General features: G+C 31.7%; 1 protein-coding gene across 1 annotated transcript in view; it reads left to right on the top strand.

The window, feature by feature from the left end:
* Positions 1-8,794: 8,794 nt before the first annotated feature.
* The window catches only part of LOC147807313 (uncharacterized), a 66,160-nt gene continuing 56,829 nt past the window's right edge, over positions 8,795-18,125 (top strand). Inside the window, exons 1-2 of the mRNA XM_087168879.1 lie at positions 8,795-8,856; positions 9,640-10,886. Of these exons, the coding sequence (XP_087025005.1) occupies positions 8,795-8,856; positions 9,640-10,886 (1,309 nt within the window). The remainder of the gene's footprint in view (positions 8,857-9,639; positions 10,887-18,125) is intronic.

Below are 18,125 nucleotides of genomic sequence, written 5' to 3'. Positions count from 1 at the left end.
TCTATGGTATAGAGTAAGAGTTAATTATAAGTTCGGGAGTTTCCCTTCGGGACTTCCCCTTCTGGTCTGGCTGGCGCCTCTCAATGTCAAGAGGATGATGCAACTTCCTTTAATATTACAAGATGGTGGATGACGTAATGTTCGAAGTTGTTACACTATGGTATTGAAACCTACATCAATCGGCGATCCTGACATCAAAATGTCCTCATTTTCATCAGAATAGCTACCAGACACAGTTACCTGAAATAAAAAAGAAAAAAAAAACGAGAAAGCAAAGTATAAAAATATAAAAAGCAATTTTTTAATTAACTGGCCACGGTTTCATGTGGTCAGCTGAAGATGAAGTATTGTTCGGTCCATCGTGATTCCCGACTTTTAGCACATCATATCTATCATTCTTCTTCACTTCTGTGATTTGGTATGGACCGAAGAACTTTGGTCTTAATTTGAGACCAGATCCAAACTGAGTTCTCTGGATTGCAACTAAGTCTCCTATTTGATATTCGTTGGCTTTCTTTCTTCTTTTATTGTACTGCTTGCGGTTCTCTTCTTGGATCTTCAAAATATTCTTTTTGGCTTCTTCTCGAATGCTCTCTCTATCTTGGATGAATGATTCTATATGTTCTTTCTCTAACATTTGTAGAATTTGTAAATCCTCTTTTGTTTTCATTTTCACTCCGGTCAGAAGCTGGAAAGGTGTCATCTGAGTGCTCCGAGAAACTGTAGAATTAATGGTACGCTGTACTGTTGGAACAAATTTGTACCACTTAGTAGGATCTTTTATTGATAGTTTTGCCAGTATCGGTATGAGGATCTTATGCATTATTTCCACTTGTCCATTACCACGAGGAATGCCTGTTGTTATTTTCACATGTTCGATACCTTCATCTTGGCAATAAGTCTCAAAATCTGTTGAAGTAAACGCAGTACCTCGGTCAGTAATTATTCGTGAGGGATTCCCAAAAGTTATCTGTTGAGCTTTTAACTTATCTATTACCTCTTGACTTGACGTAGATTTGGTTGGATAGAACCAAACAAATTTGGTAAAAGCATCTACCACGGTGAGAATATGTTTATAGTTTTTATTAGTTGAAGGCATGGGACCAATGAAATCAATATGGTAAGTATCTACGGGAATATTATTTTTAGGAATCGGGTTCAAAAACCCTTCTTTTTTTCCTGCCTTCCTATTTACTAATATACACTCTACACAATTATTTACAACATTTTCAACACATTTTTTCATATCTGGAAAAAAATAGTTTTGTTTAAGTGCATCAAGAGTTTTAGTTATACCAAAATGACCTTTAAAATGTGTAGATTTGATAATGTCAGTTTGCATTTGTTGTGGAACCACTAGTAGATAATTATCATTCTCAAGTTTATATAAAACAGTATTTTTTAACACAAAATCATCAATCGATTTATTTTCCAAAAGTTGTTTAATAGAGTAAATATATTCATCGTTTATTTGGTTAGTAACAATTTTAGAGGTTAATACATCACAAGTAATATGCATAATAGGATATCTACTTAAACAATCAACAAGTTTCATTTGTTTACCTGGGCGATGTACAATTTCATAGTCAAAATCTTCCAAAAATAATGCCCATCTAGCAATTTTAGGCGTTAATTGTTTTTTACTCATAGTCTTTTGGAAAGCTGAACAGTCTGTTACTAGTTTAAATTTATTTCCCACCAAATAATTTCGAAATTTTTTCAAAGCCTCAATTATAGCCAACACTTCAAGTTCATAACTTGAATAATTCTCCTCTTGAGGAGTCGTTTTTTTACTCATATAGTGTATTGGGTGTAATTTGTTATCATCAGATTGCTGAAAAAGAATAGCACCATACCCAAATTTACTTGCATCGGTATGTAACTCAAGCTTTGCTCCTTGTTTAAAAATGTGTAGTACTGGATTTTCAGAAAGTTTTTGTTTTAAAGTTTGAAATGCTGTTTGTTGTTCTGGGCCAAAATAAAATACACTGTTATCCCGAAGTAAATCACTTAATGGTTTAGCAATTAAAGCATAGTTAAGAATAAACTTCCTAAAATATCCGGTTAATTCAAGAAAACTCTGCACCTGTTTAGTGGATTTAGGTACAGGAAAATTTTGAACAGCAAATGTTTTTTCGGAAGAGGGTCTAATGGTACCGTTCTCAATAATATAACCCAAAAAGTTAATTTTAGACATCAAAAATTTGCATTTCTTTAAGTTTAGTTCTAGTCCATATTCGGATGCAGTTTGCAATATTCGTTTTAACCTGTTCAGTGCGTCTATTTCACTCTCTGCGGGTATGAAAATATCATCCATAAAAATGACGACAACACCTTCTCTAAGAAGATCACGAAACACATAATTGATGTACCTCTGGAATGTACTAGGGCTATTACACAACCCAAATGGCACTTTATTAAACTCATACTGCCCATCAGGTGTTACAAATGAGGTATACTTTTTACTGTCCTCGTCCACGTCTATATGAAAAAACCCATTTCGAAGATCAATTTTGCTACAAATTTTGGAACCCTGTAATTGGTCTAACACATCTTCAATTAGAGGTAAGGGGTATCTATCTTTAATTGTTTTTGAATTTAATTTCCGGTAATCTATACATAATCTCAGGCTATTATCTTTCTTTTTGCAAAGAACAATTGGGGAACAATAATCAGAGCAACTCTCTCTAATTATATCTGTTTTTAACCATTCTGATATTTGATCATTTACCTTTTGTTTCTCAGAAAAAGATAAACGTCTAGCCCTTTGACATACTGGGATTTCATCTTTTAAAATTATTTTCATTGTTAACTTAGTGTCTTTAATTTTGTTTGGTTTGTAATTATTAATCAACGCGGACAGTTCATTTCTAATGCAAGGATCATTAACATGTGATAAATCAAGTTCATCATTTCTATACACATTGTTGATATTAAATAAAAAAGATTCACAAGAGCAAGAATCATTAATATTGAAACAAGAACATTCATAAAAATCTTCACTCTTAGAAGTTTTGGTTTGAGTATTTACACTTGAAGAAAGCTGACCTAGTTTTATTAATTGCTCGTAAATCGTTGAATTTATTATTGCATCTACTTTAAGATCATCTGAAACAGCGGCGCTGACCTTCAACCCTGACTCATTGGGATATAAAGACATATGGATCTGTATAAGTTTCGCTTTCCGTTCATCCCCAAAACATGACGTCAGCATTATATTAGATTGAGGAAAATCTTTTATTTTTATTTTATTTGAATTAATCACAGATATTTGAGCCCCAGAATCAATTATGGCCTTCACCGGGTGATTTCCATTCAAATAAATCTCAGCATACTGTAACTCGTGTTTAAAATTATTTTCTCCAGATGGTTTGCAGGAATTAACACTAAAGTTTTGATTTCTTAAGTTGTCACTGGGAGGGGTATTTTTTCTTTCTGATTTATCGCTTATGGAATCATATGTTTTTTTCATTTTTTTAGGGCATTCCCTTGCTAAATGTTTGATCTCTCCGCATATATAGCATTGTTTCTCCGTTCTACTTTGTTTATTTATCGTTTGAGAAAAACGATCCGGCTGATTTTTTCTGAAATCTCTGTTCTCGCTGCGAAAAAAAGTGTTCTGTCCATATTTATGAGTGTTAGAAACTTCTCTGTGAGGCATATTTTTAGACGTAGTGTAAATGTCTAATTCTCGTCCTAACTCGACAGGATTAAACCAATTTCCTCCCTGACGGATTAAAATATGACTGGCCATCTCTTTATTTAATGTCTCAATTATTTTATCGGATATGATTAAGTTGCATAATGATTTAAATGATTCAACTTTACGTAATTTGCAATAATACTCGAAATGTGAATTTAAGCGAGTAGCAAATTGAATATATGTTTCTTCTTTAAATTTTGAGGCATTTTTAAAGTTATTCAAACATTCTTGGGGAGTTTGTTGAAAATCGCGCAGTATTAAAGCTTTTAATTTTTCATAGTTTTTTAAATCCTCATCTTCAATGTATAACAAGATGCTGTTTGCTTTTTCACCTAGCATATTAACTAAGATTTCAGCTTTAAGCCCCTCATTTACGTTTTTCGTACTAAAAGCTCTTTCCAACGATGAAAAAAATTGATTAAAGTTTTCAGGTTTCGATGGAACTGGAAGAGATAGAGTTTTAATGCTATGAATTAGATTCTCAATGTTTGTTGCGGGTGTATCATTTATTGTTTTGGGAGGGTCGATTTCGAATGCTTTGTTTTTAGCCTCTATTAAAAGCATTTCTTTCTCGAGTCTTTCTAATTTTAGTTTTTCTAACTCAATCTGAATTTCGCTTCGTTTAAGTTCCCTGTCTGCTGCCTGTACTCTTTCTTCTACGGCGTTAGCTATCAAATTTTTGACAAATTCAGAATCATTCTTAAATATTTCGGAACATTCAATTTTTTCTTTTAATTTAACGATATTATCGCTGCTGTCTGCGATGCCTCCTATTTCCTCTAATACTTTTACTAGGTCTTCTTTCTTTGAATTTTTATACATTTTTAAAATTGAAAATTTCCTACCTTGACTGAAGAGACTCTCAGTGTCCAATGGTAATCCAATGTTTTTCGATTCGTTGATTCAAACCAGATTCGTATCCTTTTCGTATCCAAGCATTTCACGATTGCACTTTCACGGAAAAGTTGACTGCCTTGCTGATTAGCACAGGATATTCCAATAATTTCAGGAAAGTTCGAAAGTTTCTGGATCAATTCTGCCCTTCGCGACAGAAGTTTCTGGATCAATTCTGTCCTTCGCGACAGATCCGGTTATTGCTGATTTAGGAAAGTTCAGAGGTCTCTGCTGCTGCTTTTCTCCAGTCGCTGATTTTTTTGCTGCACTTCTCCTGATCCTCCACGAGCGTAGAATTTCGGTGATTCGGTGAACAGTTCGGTGATTCGGTGAACAGTTCGGTGATTCCCCTACTCGGGATTTAAAATAGGAACAAAATCTGGATCTCCTTCTCGAGCGCAGAATTTTGCTTTCCTTTTTTTTTTCGGTGAATGTCCCCTTCTCGGGATTTGTAAAGTTACTTGGCTGAAAAATATCCCCTTCTCGGGATTTCGAAGTAGTTGGTTAAAATCCCCTTCGCAGGATTTTAAAGTTTAGAAATAGTTACAGCTCGCCGTTCAAATTCCGGACGAAAGCCCCCATTATTTGTGGCAGCATAGGAGTAAATGATGACGATAATTTAATAAACATAACAATTTAATAGAAATAAAAAGATACGTAGAAGGATATAGCAGTTAGCAGTATTGACATGTCTCGTGAGAGCTGCCTTCTCGCAGTGGTCTCCGGAATGCATGTGACTAAGAATTAGATTGTTCTATGGTATAGAGTAAGAGTTAATTATAAGTTCGGGAGTTTCCCTTCGGGACTTCCCCTTCTGGTCTGGCTGGCGCCTCTCAATGTCAAGAGGATGATGCAACTTCCTTTAATATTACAAGATGGTGGATGACGTAATGTTCGAAGTTGTTACACTATGGTATTGAAACCTACATATATATATATATATATATATATATATATATATATATATATATATATATATATATATATATATATATATATATATATATATATATATATATATATATATATATATATATATATATATATATATATATATATATATATATATATATATATATATATATATATATATATATATATATATATATATATATGTATATATATATATATCAGTAGTAACTAAAAATCAGTACTAAATGTTATGCCTGAAATAAAAAAAATTAATGCGATGTTTAAATTACAAGCTGTATATTGTATGAAAGAGAAGTGAAGTGTGCTTAATTTAAAGTAATTTGATTAAATCCATCTTGAGTAATCGTGGTCATTAAATTCAATATTGCTGTTTTGAAAAACAGCAATAAAGTCTCCAACTATGCCCTATTATACAAATGACTAATGTCATGCAAATATTTCCTATCTTTCAAAAACTATTTTTCATAAAGCTAAAATTACGAAAAAGTATCTCATTTAATAATTTTCTTAAAAAATAAAAATCATAAATTTAATCTGTAATCTTTTAATTCAATAACTTTGACTCAAGTTTAGAAAAAAATATCTACTTGTAAAGATTTCCTCTGCATTTGTCTGACACATTGCTACAGAATTAGAAAACCGTTACATGGTTGCAGTTTTGGTTTTATTAAAATTCATTATTATTTTTCGTATTTTCTTTTTTCTCACATTTGAATGCGTAAGACTAAGAAGCTTTGGCAATAAATTAAAACAATTATTCGCCATTACATGGATTCCTTAATTTTCCATGGCGAAAAATATTCTAACGTCAACATATCATTTGGAGCTGCGGTGGTTCATGGGATAGGGCATTCGCCATTCAATGATGTGAACCGGGTTCGAATCCCAGCGATGGCTGGATGATTCGAATTCCGCACTCGGCTCACACTGACCACAGTGCTGATGTAAGTTATCCTCAGTGGTAGATGGATAATCGGTTACGAGATCCATCAGGTTAACCGTGTGAGGTTTTCGTGGTTTTCCTCTCCCTGTAACGCAATTGTGGGTTAGTTGCATTAAAAAGTTCTCCACGAAAGCAAAATTTCTCCCAATACTTGATCCATGAGTTCTCCTGTCTTTAGGTTCAAAATTACAAAGCTTCTGAGTTGAGCATTGGTAGTTGTAAACCCAAAAACTGGGTCGGCTTTTCAACGACTGTTATAAAATTATAAAAAAAACAACATTTCACTTGCATTTTTGATTTCCTGATGGACGGTGATGTCTTGTGAGAATTGCCCCTGCCGCTACAACCACCGTGCCATTTTCCAAATTATTTTATTGCTTTATAATCTATATATTTTTTTAAAAAATAATTTTGAAAAGGAGTTCCTAGTTAGAAAAAAAATTAAATACTTTATTTTGTTATTACTTCAATCTTTCTCTTCAATAAATTGGTTTGCCGATATGAACTTGTTTGTCATTTTCTTCATCACTGTGAGAGGGAGTTATGGCGAAATTTATAATAATAATTTTCTTTAAAAATTACTTAACTTCATTAACATATTTCTTCACGCGCAATTTCTCACCTATAACCAATTCTTCTTCAGCATATGGTAATCAACGTCTACAGGAAAATTAATCTACTAATTATTCCCTACCCTCCACCAACTTTAAATTATTCCCTTACAACCAATAAATCATAATTGGCGTAATTGTATAGTTGCCGATCGAATACTAATCAAATTAAAAAGTACTAGTAGCAGCTATAAGAAATTTTTCTCAAAAAATGTTTAAAAAAGATTGTGTTTTAGTACGCAATCCGAGGGAACTGTAAAAGCAGTTTTAGGGGATGGGCAGCGAGTAGGAGGTGGGCCTCTTTGTTTAACTGTGTGTTATTGCATTTTTCTATTATTTTACATTTTTTAAGATTTTTATAAAAATTATCTCTATTCAGCAGATTTTCACTTAATTAGTTTATTTATTTATTTTATTATCAGCACTTATATTGCTTTAAAACGCTTCATTTGAGTAAAAAATAAAAACCCATCCAAGTAAGAAATTTTAAACATATTGCTAATTTGCCAAGCAAACTATTTCCTGAAATCATAACATTATTATGAGAAACAGGACATCAAATTTATATGCTTTCAGTTCTTTAGCTCACTATTTTCAGACTGGAACATATAATGATGTAAAATCAGCTCATTATTTTAACTAGAGCAGCAAAGACTTGCGCCATATCTTCATTAGTACGATGCACCGAACAGAGCTCTCGATGCGCGGATTACATCTATATTCTATCGCTTAGTACAACGTATTGTAAATTTCGTCGAAAGTTCATAATAATAACTGCATCGATCGAATACCAATTAGTATAATTTCTGATCCATTTAAGAAATTTTGAATAAGGTCGTATGGTATTGTGAAGAAAATCTCATTAAAAACTTTTGGTTAAAAAGTCTTATATTGCTGCAATAGATATATTTTAAATATCAATTAAACTAATAACATAAATATTGAGATTGCGAAATTTAATTTTGTATGATTTCCCTTGTTGTCATAGTACTAATTATTAATTTTGATAAAAATTTGTAATAAATAATAACTGTAATGCCTTTGTTCCGTTAGAATTAGAACGGTCGGGATTTCGATTACCATTAAACGTCCGCCGGTTTCGTTTCGACACCGCGATGTAAAATGATTGTAATAGCAAAATAATTGCAAAACTATTGTTCAGTAGGGTTTAGTTTCAAGAATTTTTAATGTTATTTCATTTAATTATTATATAGTGCAACCCTTTATATCATTAACATCTGTAACAAAAAAATTACTTAATATTGTAATATGAAATAAAAGAATGATATTCATAAATCTTAGTATAGTAAGCAAAATAGTAATTTTTGTGAGAATGCAAGTTTTTGAATCACTGTTTATCGTTATTAGCAACCTTCGAAAGGAAGGTCCTACGAACCATCTTTAGCGTTATCCTCGATAACAACAACTGAAGAAAAATATATAATTTTGAAATATATGAGATCTTTAATAGTGATGATAGCATTAAATCTATTAAACTAAGTAGAATGAGATGGGCCGGGCATGTAGTGAGAATGAGCCCAGAACGAACAGCATTAAGAGTCTTTAATGCAACCCCCTCCAATAAAAGGCCAAGAGGAAGTCTATAGTGTAAAATATCTTCTAATGAACCTAGAACCACAAAATTGTTTCTGCGTAATCACCATGGAAAATGATTGAAAGTCACAAAATTTTTTCAAATTCCCTGCAAAAATGTGGAAAGGAGAACAAATTAAACGGGCTCCAGTATCCAATCAACACCGACGGACATTCCAGTAATAAGTGTATTACATTAACATCGAACCCTTAAATTTAAGTTTCTTTTTCTTGACTGTAAAAATAAACATCAGAAAAATGTTTTTAGATTTACTAGAAAAAAGATTGCGTTGTATTTTAGAATCAAAATTTTTTAGTAGACTGAGAAAAAAAGTATGGTCAAAACTACCAGAATATAAGATTTACCATGTTTCTGGCTCTATGGGAACACCAAAATCTCGGTAATTTTTACCGAGGAGATTTGGTAGTGATTTTGGTAAAATTAACAATAAAATATTGTTTCATATTGTGTGGTAAAAGTTTGTAAACGTGGTAAAATTTGGAAAATTAATCATGATATCTTAGAAAATGACATAAAAACCATCTTTTTGGTTAAATTTATGTTTCAATTTTGCTAAATGTGTGGTAATAAGAACTATAATTTTGAAAATCAGAATTTCCCAAGCACAGTTACCATATGAAACGTTAAAATACCGGTTAAATACCGTATATTTTGCTTTTATTAACCAGAGTTAAGGTGTTTGTTCTATCAGAAATGCCATTACCATCTAGTATGGTAATTCTACTAGAATGTTTTCTCCGTGCTGAATTTTAACGCACAAGAAAAATTAATTGAATTTTAGTTAATTAGGAAAATTATATGGTGTTTGATGGTTGTAAATCCATATGCTAATAATGGGTCAAAAATAATTTTAGAAAAAATTTATATATCTAGAAAAAACTCGTTTTAAGAGGTCATTAATGATAATTAAAGTAGTGTGCTTATAAGCATTTAATATTAGATTTCTCTGGGCTGGTGTACCACAGGGATCGGTATTGAGCCCCTTGCTTTTCCTTATTTACGTCAATGATTTACATCCTCACATCTCTGAAGAAGCAAAAGTAGCATGCTACGCAGATGATATCGCCATCTGGCACAGCAGCGAGAACATTCAGAAATCTGAAGCTGAGCTTAACAAATCAATAAGAGGACTGGAAAAATGGTCAAGAGACCTTAAACTAGTCATTAATCCTAACAAGACTAAACTCAGCGTGTTCAGCACAGACAGAAAACACCGGCACACATTTTGTCCTAATATCACATTGTTTGACACCCCCATAGAAAAGATTTCTAACCCAAAGTACCTCGGTATAATACTTGACGAAGAGCTTCGTTTTCACCACCACATTCTAGAGTGCTCAAATAAAGCACTAAAAAAGCTCAACATCCTTAGGAGGCTTTGTGGCACAAAATGGGGTGCTGCACCAAAAACACTGAAAACTACTTACACAACTCTTATAAGACCGATAATGGAATATGCCACACCTGTATGGTCACACTCCTCCTCTACTTCAAGAGAGAGACTTGATAAAGTACAAGCAAAAGCTGCAAAAATAATGTCTGGTGCTGTCTCATCAACAAACAACTTAAGAATTCAAGAGGAATGCGGTTTGGTCCCTCTGGAAGAGAGGAGACAAATGTTAACTGTTAAATTTACAAATAATGCCCATAGTCTTGACGAGGGGCACATTTCACATCGTACTATTATAAACTGGAATAAGAAATCTAGACTCAAAAGGTCATCTCCCCTTCTGTTTGACAGGGCCATCAGAGAAAAAATTCACCTTAAACCCGAAGACTGTCTTATCAGAAACGAAACTCCCGCTATTGGAGTTGTTCCAGAGAATACGACAATCTGTCTAGAACTCATCGAGCCCTGCTCGAAAAAAGACCACGCGAATAAACTCAAGGAAATTGGGATGAAAACTATCGACTCTCTATCTGGCCTCAATCATGTCAGGGCTTTTACTGATGGATCTTCTGACTCCACCTTCACCAACGGAGGTGCGGGAGTGGTACTGCTCCTTCCTGATGATCAAAGACGAGAATTCGCAACTGGTGCTGGAAAAATCGCATCTAATTTTACAGCAGAATTGATAGCCATTTCTACGGCTATCGAAACGTACATCAATCTTGAACCTTCGGAGCAGCTTAGTGGTATCACCATCTTCAGCGACTGCAGGTCTGCCTTACAGGCCCTCAGCAAAGGTACCTCAAGCCTTGTCCTGAATATCATAGAACAACTTGGACAACTTCAGCGCCTCCGGAAAAATTGCTTCTTGCAGTGGATTCCCGCCCATGTGAACCTAGAGTTTAATGAAATAGCTGATTCCTTGGCTAAAAATGCCAGAGATCTAAATCAAAACTCAATCCCAACCACGTTGGCAGATGCAAATGCTTATGCAAAATCAAAACTATTCACCCCTTTAAAAATCAAAGCCCAAGATCAAATAACTAATCTTGACATCGATAGGAAGACAGCCACTACTCTCATCAGACTAAGAACAAAACATCATAAAAACATGAAAATTTCTACAGATAAGACTAGAAAATATCAAAACTGTGGCAACTGTCTTAATGTGGAACTGACACCATATCATGTTTTTAACTGCCCTGCAGTCGCTGCAGGCCTTCACCTTTTAAACTACCCCACAGAAGAGGATTTGTATTCTTTTAATGCCATAGAAATAACAAAAACTATTCAAGCACACCATGAAATATGATTCTATAGAGGATACGACACCAACCAACCATATTAGATTTCTGTGCAACGAAACGGTTTAATGCCACAATACCTATTATAATATAAATAATAAAACAAAAAATATCCCTTTTTTCAAGGATATTATTATAAGTTGCAATATTCCTAACATTACATACATATAGTGGTATTTGAAAAGAGAATTTAAGCACAGTAAGCTATTTTCCATGTCTTTTTTTTAATGAATGTTACTGTTTCATTTTATTTTCGAAATTATTTACTTATTTGCCTGCATAATAATGGGTCTAAAAGTGAAGAAAGGTTAAGAATTATTAAATAAATTCTTTCCCTTACGTATATTTAAAAAATTTCTGTTTTTCTAGTCTGAGTAAAGTCACTTTTATCACCTAATAGGTATGAAAGACAAAAAAATCTCGTAATTATCTCGTTATTGAAAGCAATAAAAAATAGTATATTATTTATTTTCAATAGTTAGCAAGATTGTATGAATTAAAAAAAAATTGATGTTATTAAATGTTTCTAAAAAAATCTATCTTAAGAGATTATATTAATATCAAAACTTATATTTGTACATTTCTTTGATAAAAATAGGGGTTTTCAAAGCTTATTTAATTTTTCAAATATATGAATAAAACTAAATTACTTTTTCGCTAAGAATGGATTGTATGCGTAAAACTTGAAAAATAAAGTGTGAAACTACCATCAAGGAAATAAATTTCGAACTTTGATTATCAAAGTATTCATTTTTGAAAAGGAATGACTGTCAATCAAATATGATCAAAAATGTAATTTCTTTTTATTTCCTACGCTTGAAGTTTGAGATGAGCGTAATAACCTCGTTCTTTAAATTTCAATAAGATAATTCAAATTTTGAAGAATAAATCTTACATATTTCATTTAGACATGCACAAAATATGATAACAGACGGCAAGAAGGATAGGATAATAATATATTTTTCATTTTGAATTTAAAATTACCTCTGAAAAAGTTATAATATAGCGAATTTAAATCATACATAGGAGCTGAATAAAATAAAGGTATGGATATTTTTAAAGTATAATTTAAAATTTCATCACGTTTTTCAATTACTTTTTTAATGGAAATTTCAAAAAATGGTTTAGCAGAAAAACTTTACTTGTCGTAGTTAACTAGTCATGTACAAGGAAAAGGAACTACTAAGAATTTATAAAATTAAAATTTTTTTACTTGTATACATATATAAATGTTTTAAAAGTAGCGTGGTTTTGATATAAATATCTAAGGCTTAACTCGTATAAAATATATAGTGAAACATAATTGTTTTACTGTAATCTTGAAAGTTAATCAATCAAACTAAATATGTTCAAAGTTATTTTAAAATCTTTCCAATTTTGAGAGCCGTAATTTAAAATATCATTGAATAGCGAGAAGTACAGGTTTTAATTATGAAAAAAAAAATTATTTTGTAAAGATAAAAATTGTTGCTTGTGTGGTAATAAAAAACCAAAAACATTTTATACCAAATCTAAAAAAATCATTCCTTAAAAGAGTTCAGAACGACGCTCTGGAAAAATTATATAAATCCATTATATAATTTTTCCCTTAAAGGGGAAAAATTATATAATGGATTTATTACTTCTTCGAGTATTTTATAGTTTTAAATTGTTTCATAAATATATATTAAAACTATTTCAGAACTGATTAAAATTTTAAACTAATATTAATAATAAACTTTAATTCATTATTCCTTATAATTCCCATAATCTATTTTGTATAATTACTGATTTTTGATATGACAATGAACACAGTAAAGCACTTTTCATAAATTTTTAAGAAATTGCTTTGTATCATTACAAATTACTTATCAGTTACTAAAATATCACCTGGAACACATACAATCAGTTCTTGCTTGTTTTACTCTTGCAAAATTCCTTCCATCCCTGTCACATCAACTTATCTTGATGCCCTGGAATCTTGTTTCATTCATATGAATGCCGATTCCCTTGTTAACGACATGAGCGCCTCACCATCTTTCCATAGCGTGTGGATATGCATTTTGGCTTGGTTTGCCTCTCTCGGCCACTGCGGTGTTTCCAGTTTTGTTTTTCAAAATTTTTTTTATTTCTCATTTACTTTTCACTCTCGATGACCACAATTTCATTTTTTTCTCTTTTATTGGACAGCAACTATAGGTCTTCTGCTTCAAATAACTTTCGTTTTCTTCATTCATGTCTGGCGAGTCTTGAGAAAGGGTGTCTATTTTTAGCGCTCGGAAAATGCCCACTTTTGTTACCATCTTTAAATTTTTTGAAACAAAAGTTTTATATCACCAAGTGTATTTCGCTTCAGTTTCGTGGAATTATTTATTTAACTTAACCAGTTGCTTTTCTCTCCCTGGCCTAAAAATTGTCCAACCAAGAAAAGCCTCTACGGCTGACGCTGACACCTCAATTCTCGAAGTTAACACCTCAATTCTTCTACTCAAAATGCTCTCAAGTACATCGCTCCTAAAAGAAATCGTACTGGTGGTTAGTCTGTTCTAACATTTGTTAGTTTAATCCCTCGAGAAGCGAGATCAGCCTATAAATTACATGCTGAGAATCACAGAGCAAATCTTCGATTGATCGAAAAGAGAAAATTAAGTTATTCGCGGTTTAAGCATTCAACAGTTACCAAACATCTCATGTATTTTGAACCAGGATAAATTTTTCTACCAAACAATTCTTGGGAAAACATCTCCCTTTCAGAGGAAGAAAGATTTAGTTCTTCAACTAAACTTTTTCAATCTAAGAACACTGCTATCCATCATTCATTAATGATCGAACACATACTTCCTTGTCTTTGTTTCGTAGTTTTATCGTAATTGTTTAGAGAGATATTTTACGTTCAGAGGGAAGAATCTTTAACGATATTTCAGTAGATTTCTTCTCAACATATGCTATATTTTCCTTAGATGAAAAATCAATTATTTTATGTAAAACTGGATAAAGTCACGCACATTGACTCCGCTTACAAATCAAGCATCTGTCACTGCTATACCATATTTTTAACCACGTGACTAGACTTAGGTATCTCTTTCGCATAACTTGTCCTCATACTTCATCTCCGCTATTTTCTGACAATCCTGACTTGGATGAAAATGATCATGGAGAATTTATAACTATTTTTCACCGTAGAGGTACTGGTGATTTGTATAGAAATAGAAGGTTGTTTTTTCTGGAAATTTTAAAAGACTTAAAAATCTGGCGATCAGAAATATCTACATTGCTTCTTGATAAAAGTTAGTGATAATTGCTTAAAATCGGGTGGTTCTCTTGTACTTGGCGATTTGAAAATAAAGCAATACATATGAAAATAAGCCAAGAATCAATCACATAACGGCAAACAAAAGAAACAAAAGGCGCTGTAACCCCAAGCTGACGTCATTGAAAGCAATGACAGCAAAGAATATTATGGTAACCAGAAACGGGGTTTCAGCAAAACTGAACGAAAAGTATCACCAAGTCCAGGGGTTTCTAATTCTACAACTTAACCAAGTTAATTTATTAAGTCCAAGTTAATTTATTATGTTCTGTCGGAGAAAAAAAAACTTACAGGAACAGGAGCGTTGGGCGTGTCATATTCGGAATTCAACGAAATGCAGATAAATCTTCTTCTAAAACCCATATACAAGTTGAAACTTGTTCAGAAATTTAAAAATCAAGGAGAAAGTCTAGTAATAAATACAATAAGGAATTCTGATGTCAGGGGGGGTATTAATAGCCCTCTTCTTTGTTCTTTTTTCCGCTCTTTCTTCTGGTCCACTTTCTTCTTCTTTTCTCATGATGTACCCCTCACTCCAACTTTCGAATTAAAAAATCGAAAGTGACGGCGTCGTAACAACACCTCCTAAGAGAGGGAAGGCCTCCGCACGTAATGAAGTCCGACGTAATGAACATAAACTGCACAATAGGGGTTGAATGAGAAATGCGTACGATGTAACAACACTCGGACTGCATAAGAATCCGATTTCTTGTTTATGGTTACCGGTGCGAAGGTCTTCTCTCTTCTAGGAGATGATTATCGAAGCCGTTGTTTTGGGTGTTCAGTTTTCCGTTACATTTTGTTTATTGAAATGAAAATTGTTTATTGAAATGAAAATTGTTTATTGATTTGAAAATGTTTATTGATTTGAAATGTTGAATGTTTATTGATTTGAAAATTTGAAATTACAATGGTGTGAAGAAAAATGTTAAGAGAATGATGGAATAAACAGAAAATAACATTCTATAATTAATTAATTAAACAGGGAGTTATTAATTGCTAAACTTGAAATAAAAATACTCCAGGAATTTTTACTACAGGTTTACTCGTTGGCTGAATTTAAAGATTTGCGAATATATGAATTTTAATCAGATAAATTTTTTTAAACATACTAATCAAGAATGAAAACCAAATTTTTCTGCTCTTAAGAGAAGCTTAAAAATTTTGTTTCTAAATTTCACAAGAAGTTTTAAAAATATAAAAAACATCAAAAATGAATTAGTTTTTGTTAGTAGTATGCAGCTATTAATTTACAATATTTTTGTAAATTTTGATTAAATTGTAATTTCTTGATTAAAAAAAGTTAATTTTGGTTCACATAAACAATTTATGGATATTTCGAAACTTAATGTTATTGGAAAAACATGTTAAAGAACTTTGGCTCATAATATACAATAGGTCTATATTTTTCGAAAAAAAAAATTATTTTACTGATTACAAATAAAATTTTTCAGAAAGAAAAGAGAAAAAAGAGAGAAAAACAGCGGAATTTTTCTTCTTGTTGTGATTTTAAATATTAATCTGATGCAGTTGTTAATGAGAGACATATTTTTTTTTAGTTACTATAAAAATTTTTTTAGATATAAATTTACTATGTACAAGAAATTGAAAGCTAGTTATTTGAGTATAAAAGTTTGGGGAAATGCATTGATAAGCTTCATTTTTTACAAAGAGTAATTTTTACATTAAACTATTTTTTATTACTGTTTTTAGGTAAGTTCTATGTCTCCGAAATTTCAGGTAGATGGCAGCATAATACACAATTGAATCGTATTGTTTACGCGGAAATCGCTTTTTTCTCCACCGAAACTTTTGTCCTAAACAATTTTTAAATTGTGGCATATCACTATATTGTCTCATGTCCCGCAATTGTGAAAAAACATAACTAATAATTGTTTTTTTTATTGAAAGTTAATAATGTAAAATATTACTACACACAAATTATAGATTGAAATACCAACAACAAGGTCTTAGTTTACTTAGTTTGTCATACCGTAGACTTATTATAAACTAAATATACTTATAATAGTGAATTTCTGCATGGAATTGGTACTAGACACTGTGAGATTGAAGATTGTCCTTACTCTAATCCAACCAGTGTGTCATTATATTGAAGATTGAGTAATTAGGCTCAATAACATTCACTTGCATTTCCATGTCTCATTAAAATATATCTAATTTCAATATAAACTATATCAGTTATTCTTTCTACTTGATCAATTTGTAAAATGGAAAACAGTTTTCCAATAATGTAATAATATTTGTTACTTTTTTAAATCCCTATTATCTAAGAAATTTTTCATTTTCAATCATGTCATAAAATATTTTATCAAAAATCTATCTTCATGCAAATTATAATAAATTTTCATTAATATATTTGACTTAATTCTTGCCTATACCCACACGACACCGAAAAGGTTACTTTTATGACTTGGAAGTAATTTTAGTTTCACTTTAACATAACTTTATGCATTACTTGATTAAAAACTTCATGCGTTTCAAAAATATACAAATTGAAAGTAACAGTCGACATGTCTCAAGCTCTCTAAAACAAGCGAATGAGAAGAAACAAATGAAAAATAAAATGATTGAAAAATAAAACGTTGATTTGATTTGAAAAACAAAACTTTGCTAACGAAAAATGCAAAAATGCAGGTGAAAACAAAACTAGAAAAATAGTGGTAGCCGAAGGAAAAAAAAAACAGAGCAAGAAAAACTCCAGTGGCCACCACAGTCACCAGATTCCACCCCAGTGACATCACCTCATCTTGATTCCATTGAATCTTGTTTTATTCAGATGGAGGCTAATTTCCTCGTTAACGACATTAGTTGATCACCAACTCTGCATAACTCTTAGAAATGCATTTTATACTGATTTGCTCCTCACTTCCTCTGTGGTTTTTCTTGCTCTGCTTTTTTTTTCTTTTCTTCTTCTCGGCTACTGCGGTTTTTTTCTAAATTTGTTTCTGGCGTTTATTTTTCCATTTTTCTTCGGCAACTTTACGTTATATTTTATGAATCATTTTCGTTTCTTCTCATTCATGTCTGGTAAGTCTTGAACTTGTCGACTTGCTTGAAACATGTCGATTGCTATTTCTGATTTGTATATTTTTAAAGCTCATTAGGTTATCATATAAAGTAATATCTTACTGCTTCAGTTTCTCCGGATTATTTATTTAATAAGTTATGCTTGTTTTCCAAAATGTTTCTGTGCTTCAATCTTGAAACATAACATTTTAATATTTCATCAAATACCTGCCATTATGTTAATAAATTGTTTATTCAATGCACGTCTTGTTAAAGAAACCCATATTTATACGACACACTATATGTTTGTTTTTATGTTTTATGCAAAGAATTTTAATTTCCTTAAAATATAGCTTATGCACGTTTTTAGAAACGTTTCATTGTTTTTATTTTGAGAACATAACATTTTACTATAT

Source organism: Parasteatoda tepidariorum, chromosome 7 (genome assembly GCF_982258835.1).
Source record: "Parasteatoda tepidariorum strain Cologne lab strain chromosome 7, Ptep-v5.0, whole genome shotgun sequence".
NCBI classification, from domain to species: domain Eukaryota; kingdom Metazoa; phylum Arthropoda; class Arachnida; order Araneae; family Theridiidae; genus Parasteatoda; species Parasteatoda tepidariorum.
The sequence above is the reverse complement of the archived record's forward strand: the minus strand, read 5'-3'. Positions and strand labels throughout refer to the sequence as shown.